Genomic DNA, 7711 nt, shown 5'->3' with positions numbered 1-7711 from the left:
GTCAACTATTAGATGGCTTGCCGTAGAATTAGCTTCAGACATTCAAAGTCCTCGTCAAGATGACTTAGAACTAATAACTTTGGTGATCCTTTTTGCGCCATCATCTTTACCAAATATCTGCAATACTGTTGACATACCCATCATACTCAGCTGAAGTAGCTAATTAGCTAAACAAAGATGTTAGCATTTAGCACAAAGCACCACTGTGCCTCACAGAGTAGCTAGCATGGCTGTAGATTCTTACCCTTTTTACAACTAATTTCATGTTTTAAACGAATGAACTATACAGTATATTCCCTTTGTAAGCCCAAAAGGGTTCTGTTAGACCTCTAATAAACAAAACCGTTCTCCAAAACTCCAGTAACAGAAATCCAAATAAACTTAGTGATGCGTAAAAACTTCTGTCAACACCAATCATAAATTTAAAGGATATAAAAATGATCATGAAATTAGTTAGACAGTGGATGTCCAAATGTATGTCAAAGGTTTAACAGAACAACTATTATAGTATTACTAAACTATACTAATTGTAGAGTTTTACTGAAAATTACAGAGTTTAGATGTGTTGAAAGCTTTTTTTAAGTTGATGTGTCCTATGTGTCAGTCCCATGTGGAAGAAAACTTACAGGACATACCAGAACATTGTATTTATTATTAGAACTATAATAGGAATAAATACAACATTGATACCATGTTTAGTAGCACAGTTCAGACAGGATTAATACTATCACAAAATTGTTGTACGTTTTAAAATGGTACAGACCTTTCACAAACTATTTCACAGTACAGTATGTATCTTTATTGATCAGTCTTGTGTAGTATTTCAATTTCAAAAGCAAATGTTTTTACAAAAGAAGGCAAGAAGTGGCTTGTGATGCTTTATCATAAATGTATAATACTGCTCTATTCAACAAAAATATAGTAATAGTGTATTTGCATTCATTATCATTTATTATGTCTTTTTTACTGTGTAAGTACAGTACAAGTCCTGCTTTCAGTGTTTGCATGATAGTTTTTTGCATTCTTACAATATATATGTTTGAAAAATATAATTCAAAACAAATTAGTACACGTAGACACACAAAACTGTGCACACAAAACCATAATCTAACCTGATACAACAATATTGCTAATCGCCTAGTAAAGTTTTAAGTCATAATTGGATTTGCATAGCCAGAAATGCTAACTATTGGGCAGAGTGTAATTTAGTTTGATTAATCTTGCTAATCATTACAAAATATCAGGAATTGAAACTCACTCTATGCACTTGTCCTGTGCTCAGCACTGTTTGTTTTGGGTGCAGGTGCCAGTAGCACGCTCAAGGTACAAAGATACAACGGAAACACAAGAGTAACTGTCTACTTCTTGGGGAATTTGTTTCACAGAAGAAGACATGGATATTTGAGTGAAAGATGAGGAGAGGGAAAATACATATAAAATGGAAAATAATGGTTCAAAAGAATTTTTTTCTTGTACATTTTCCTGCCTCATTGTCACGGGAGCATCCTGCTGGCAGTGATATCTTTGCCTTACGCTCCGACATCCAAGGAGAAGGTCACACTGCCCAGGTAGCGGTCAGTGGGTGAATCATTAATGATGCCCTTTCCATTCAGTTTGCATTGTACTTGGATGTGAGTGTCGTACTGCACTCCTGCAAAACGCACAGCCACCACTGGTGCAGAGTAGTTTACCTGAGAGAGACAGAAGAGACACGAGAGATAAAGACATGACAGGTGTTATTTTAGACTTAAATAAAATTGTCTATATGTTATCCACAAGAATGAAACTTTCACTCACATGTCTGAGCTTCCCATAGTATGGATAGTACTTCAGGTCAAAAATGCTTTTAGGAAAGAATTGGATTTCTCCCAAGGCTTCTGGAGGTCCTTTCTGAAAGAGGAAAAAGTTATGATTTCTTGACATTTTCAGACATGCTGCTTATCGCTGGGATAAAATTACATGCAAGAGTGTGATGATGGTTACTATACCTTTACTCCACAAGTCACATTTATCGGTTTGCCCTGGCCAGGTAAGTAACCAAGAATCTATTGAAAAGTAAGAATAGTGAGTAGAAAGTCTCTCTCTTTTTTAGTTATATATATATATATATATATATATATATACCCATATATATATATATATATATATATATATACTTCTATATTTTTGTTTGACATGTCCTCCAACTTTGTAGGTCAAAACATTGCATAAATTAAAATGTTGGTAGCTTACAAATGTCTGTGTGTGGACAACCTCTCATTTTCCTAGGCATGCTATTATTTGTTTTCTTCAACAAGGATAATGTCTTTACGCATAAATAATAATTAAAAAAAATTGCAAGCAAAAGTGTAATTCTAACTTGTATAAAAGAAAATGTAAGTTACCATTTAAAATGTTAACCAAGACAAAAAAAATCTTCATCCTCTCCCTGAAATGGCCACAAGATGTCACTCACTGAGAAAACTGTGAGCTTCAACAGTCCGGTAACACACTGTGTTCCTGCTGTTTTATGTTCCCTCTTTTGTTTGTGTGCTGTTTTACAGGTTTTTGTGACTGAAACCCGTCTTACCCGGTTCATTCGAAGGAGTACGCATGGCCTTCCCTGAGAATAGCCATAATGGGGGTCCTGTAGCCCAGAACAGTCCCCCAACCAGGACCTCTTAAACTGACACGCTTTCCGCTCTGTGCTCTCCTCCAAGTCGTCCTGCATGAAGTATCTGTCCTGTGCGCAGAGAATATTCTTCTTCTCCTGCGCGCCATCGTTATACGCTGAAAATGGAGGGCAGGGAGAAAGAAGCAGAGAGGGAGGGAGAATGAGAGAGGTCGGCATAAATAAACCCTCGCTACAGCAATGCTCTGCCAGATTCAGGCCTCTGATTAAGGAAGCTTGACAAAAGCAGGGTGAGAAAAAAAACCGACTTGAATGGCTGCACTCTGCCCACAAAGAGGCTTCCCTTCCCAGCATGCTCTGCAAGGACCAAATGGAAAAAGGGGACAAAGGTAGTGAAGATGAGGATTAACTCACTGCATGCCCGCTTAATTTTAAACAAACTCGACAACCTCCTCTGACCCCCCAACTTTAACATCACCCCCCACAATCCACTCCCAACTCACATCTTAGATATTCATCCATAGACTTTGCGTACTTCTTCCAGGATTTGCGATCAGAGGCGTTGAAGGCGATCTCATGGCCTTCTAGGTGTGGAGACATCGTCATACCTGCCAGTGGAGACCCAGAGACAGTCAACTGTGCTGAGACTCAAATAGAAGCAACAGACTGAAGGACAGTCAAGCAGAGAGACGAGTGGAAAATGACAGCCAAGAATGCAGTGGAGTGTTTTGAGTTTGGGGTTATATTTACCTGGTGGCATCACTCTATCATTGAAGGTTGGATGGTAGGGACTAATAGACCACATGAGGCAAAACATACAGCCGCCAAACATGGCTGCGAGAAACACATAAAGTGCAGTGTAGAAGAGAAGGATGAGGCCTGAAAGAGGAGTAGAGGGGAGTGAACATTTCTGGTGCAGTATTTGCACAAAAGTGGTTACATAATAGACGACTTATCTCTCAACAAATCATTTCTCTGATCCGAGTGGAGAAGAACAATGAACCATTAAGGATTTCCTTTTTTGCTTGGACTGTGTGGTCTCTCTGGACTCCAGCTACTGTCCCTGATCAGGATGGTCACTAATTTGTTTACGCATACAAAAGTGCTGTCCCCCCCCCCCTTCATGTCTGGAATTGCAAATAACTAATAATAACTCACAGTTTTGCTATAAATCCACTGTACTGAGCTAATGTGAAAACCCTGTAACAAAGAAACCCCAAAGAACTATCATTGTTCTGCAATTTTCAATTAACAGTTCATTAGCAACTAATTTAGCCAAACGTGCCCTAAATTAAATGGCTTTTGCTGTGCAGGCAATTTCACAGGGGACTAGCTCCAGCCAGCCTTGCGTCCCCGGAGCCACAAAGGCCTTTCTGTTTGAGCTCAGTGAGAATTCTCCCAGCTGTCCTTTCACTCAGGAACACAGTGAACCTCCGGTTGCCATCATAGTGAAGGTCTTTTGCAGTCATAGAGGCTCGGCCAGCTCCAAGGAACCCCAATCACCCCACTCTGGTATTGTGCCCCTGTTACACACTCGTCTCACAGGACACACAGCACAGACTTCAACTCAGGGCCTTTCTTCATCAGACACATGGGCCCCACTCCTCCACAAGTGTGCACACACTGGTTTTGTAGCTGAAATGAGCTCTTAGCTCTGCCTGGGATCCAGGATTTCAGCTTATGCAAGTAACACACACTTTCCTTGGATAAAAAGTAACACACACTTTCCTTATATATTCTCTCTACACTCAGTTGGATCATGTTTGCCATTGTGTACAGTGGACCTAAGGGAGGGGGCTCAACAGCGTCACATAGCAGCTACCCTGGAATACCAAGAGGCTGCCCCATCATCATTGACTCAACAAATTTGTCCAGTCTGTCGCTGCTGCCAAATAAAGTTTGCCTGCACTCAATTTGGTAGTGAGCTCTATGGATAAAAAAAAAAAGAAAAGACAAGAGCATCTCTAAATATTTAACTGCAACTGAGGGGCCATAAGCATGTTAAGTTCAGCAACAGGGTCGCCAAGGCTTTGGGAAAGAGGCTGTGGAGAGCATGGTAAGATGTAGAGGAATGTGATTCCCGGCCAATGCGAGGCCTGGGACAGTGAGCTCCCGCTGGGGATACGTCCCCAGGCAGTCTGTTTTTGTCGGGCCACTCTGAATTGTCCATGCACCTATGTAAACATTGAGCATAAGGACACACACACACATTAGCAGCACAGTGAGCAGAGTTCCTGGACTGGAGAGACATTTCTAACCCTGTAAACTATCCCTAAGTGCATCTTTTAAAGACATTCAAACACCATGTGTGCTCTTGTTTAAGACGATTCAAACTGTAAAGCATTCAACATTAGATCTGTAATTATTGGACACATGCAGTATAAAATAAAGTACTTTTGCATTAATCCAAATGTCCCCCCCCATACACCAATAAAACGTCTTTATCGTTAACTCACTCCAGCTCTTCCCAGAGCGACCCATGAATTCCTTGGTCTCTGCATTCCACAGGTATGTCTTAATGTCAACTATTTTCTGGTGGAGCGTCCTCTCGGGTAACGGCCTGCGCTTCCATCTCTCAAAGTTCAGGTCTTCCTGCTCTAGAGGCTGGTGCTCTGCCAACTCCTCTTGCTCTTCCTCCAACTCTTGGCCATGTTTGAGTATCACTTTGTGAGGCTGGTGGAAAGAAGAAGGAGAGAAAAAGCCCTCACCACACATATTCTCAACTGCTAAGTTCTGCAGTCAACCTATTTTCTTTTCAAATCACTGCAGGAAAAAAATGGCATGCCTTCTGATCCGAGTATGACCGACGATATAAACTGCCAGAGAGTGCTCTGCATGTTAATGAACATCGCACTGATGGTCCTGTCCCCTGTTTCTGCAAATTATAAACCCGCTGGTGACCTCTTTGGCACTCGTTGGGAGAGCTGACCTCCTCTGAGTGGACCCTCCTGCTTGGAGCAGCAGCTGCAGACAGCAGAGCTGGAGGGTCACTTTGACAGCCAGATGTTACTCACTGACTCTCAGCATCCAGAGGCCAGGACACACAGATCCCAGAGGAACCACAGGATGCTTGAGAGTGTCACTGAAAAGTCAATTCATTTGTGAGAGTTTGGCTTTTAAAAGTATCTGCTGTTAAATGTTTAAAAATGCTGTTATGCTTTGAGTTTTGTGCCAATAAAACCCACTTGATTATTGAGTTAATAACTCAACTTTGCTGTTTATTAAAAACAAATCCTGTGCTAGTGGAAGAGTGGAATGAAGATTCCTTAATTACTGCATCTGCTTCAGTGAATAAAGTGATTATAAAGTTATATGTTTTCTATTTAACGTCAGCACTTACAAGACTTGGTGGATGGTTTTTAAGGAGCGTCTCTTCAGCTCCTCCCTCTGTGGAACTGGGCTCCATATTCTTCACAGAAGGAAAAGGTACTTGTTAAACTAATCACATCTACCATGCTATTGACTTAAAGCGACACCTCTTTAGGCTGCAAACTTTTCAAGCTCAACAACATTATCAAAACTTTTCACAACAATTAAGCTATCTGAATAACTTAATCTGCAAGCACACACAAGAAATAATTAGTATAGGCTAGTTGTAACAAATAGAATTTCAATGAATCTGACATACCTGAAGTTTCCTTTGCAATAGAAACGCGTCTTAATATGTCGAAAGCCCTCTTGTACCCCAGAGGAAAAAAATAATCTTAGTCAAAAAGTATTTGGGGATTTCATTAAAAAGTTTTAGGCATGCAAAGGGGACCGGGTGTGGAGAACCTCTTGCAACTAAGCGCGCATCATAGTGAATGAACGCTGGACAGAGAAAAACGGGGGGTGGGATACAAAGTGCTTTTTTTTGTCCTAGAGACGTTTTGGCAGCGGCCTGGGCCACAGCACTGCATTCAGTACACGCACACCGTCAGCCATTGTCTGATAGGGCTAAGTCTGAAGCAAAACCTGAATACAATATTTATAGCTTATCCCAACACAAGACATGGTGGTCAATGCCTGTGGCTGCATACTGTAGCCTCTGTAAGACACTCGGACAATTACCGTGTTAAATTAAAAAACATATTGTATTAGTTCATTGTTGACCGGGCCTATATTTAGCATGAAACAGAAGAATCATAAATTAAATATCGGCCATTATGTAGGCTATTGTCTCTTTACATTCATGCATACTGATCCAGTTGCCAACGCCAGCAGCTCCATAGACTCCTGCAGCAACTGCTTACCATAAGCTCCCCTCTGGAGAACTTCAAGATGTCCTCGTTCCTGATCCCATCTGCACGCCGGTCACGTAACGTTTTGTTACCCCATGTAAAAAGTGGGAGAGGGGGGACTTTTTTCTGCTTCTTTACATGAAAAGAGAAATTGCGTCATGGAAAAAAATCTGTTCTTTGAGATTTGCGCGGCAAAAACGTGCACGTGTTCTTGTGTGTTTTTGTGTGTGTGTTTTACAGTGAAGGCCAATGATTCTTCTCCCCACATAAGGACATTTGCAGAAAAGAAAAGAAAAAAACATTTTACTGGGAAAGCCTTTATGGGCAGTATTAATTGCATGCACCTGTCCATGCAGAGGAATGATCTAAAAAGAATTTGTCATTCAAAATGGTATTTATGGCTTCCTACATGCAGTAACAAACTACATATTCCATGCATTGTCCCTAGAGGGTATAGAGCGCAACAGTCCCACCCCTCCTCTGAGAGACCTTGGGTTCCGGAAGTAAATTTCCCATTCATTTCTCCTATTGACGTCTGGAAAAATCCGTATATAAAGAGTTTTAGACCATGCCTTAGGCTAACCAGATGGTACGTGACTCATAAGCATACAACGTATCATTTAGAGTAAAAAAACGAACAGAAAATCCCCAAAAAGTCAAAGGTACAAGACTGTGTACATATCGTCATCTCAGAGCGAAGGAACTACTCCTCCCATAAACCACCGCGCACCACTGAACAAAGGAAGCTAATGTTAGTTTAGCTAACAGTTAATTCGGCTAACCGCTAGCTGAGACAGCATGTAATAACTTTAAAAAACCCTCAAAATAAAACCTGAAAATAACCGTTAACATATATAACGGCTGTTACGTCAGCTGTAGA

General features: G+C 40.9%; 1 protein-coding gene across 2 annotated transcripts; it reads right to left on the bottom strand.

Annotated features, from left to right (window-relative positions):
* Nucleotides 1-653: 653 nt before the first annotated feature.
* Nucleotides 654-6917, bottom strand: atp1b4 (ATPase Na+/K+ transporting subunit beta 4). Of its 2 annotated transcripts, none has more exons than XM_078260289.1 (9): nt 6844-6917; nt 5952-6020; nt 5068-5284; nt 3362-3490; nt 3115-3219; nt 2570-2769; nt 1989-2045; nt 1798-1890; nt 654-1691 (listed from the first exon to the last, which is right to left on the bottom strand). In XM_078260289.1, the coding sequence occupies exons 1-9, from the start codon at nt 6844-6846 to the stop codon at nt 1530-1532; spliced, it is 1035 nt and encodes a 344-aa protein (XP_078116415.1). In that variant the 5' UTR covers nt 6847-6917; the 3' UTR covers nt 654-1529. The 2 variants fall into 2 exon arrangements, with proteins under 2 accessions (XP_078116415.1, XP_078116416.1); XM_078260290.1 differs by lacking the exon at nt 6844-6917 and adding an exon at nt 6240-6395.
* Nucleotides 6918-7711: the final 794 nt, after the last annotated feature.

This window comes from Sander vitreus, chromosome 10 (assembly GCF_031162955.1).
Source record: "Sander vitreus isolate 19-12246 chromosome 10, sanVit1, whole genome shotgun sequence".
Taxonomy (NCBI): Eukaryota; Metazoa; Chordata; class Actinopteri; order Perciformes; family Percidae; genus Sander; species Sander vitreus.
The sequence above is the reverse complement of the archived record's forward strand: the minus strand, read 5'-3'. Positions and strand labels throughout refer to the sequence as shown.

Bases quoted from the DNA above. Each gene is read 5' to 3' on its own strand.
- atp1b4 (XM_078260289.1), bottom strand. The intron at 5,285-5,951 runs GTAAGTGCTGAC...TCTTTCCACCAG, and splicing joins AAAACCATCCACCAAGTCTT to CCTCACAAAGTGATACTCAA. The intron at 1,692-1,797 runs GTGAGTGAAAGT...TGTCTCTCTCAG, and splicing joins ACTATGGGAAGCTCAGACAT to GTAAACTACTCTGCACCAGT.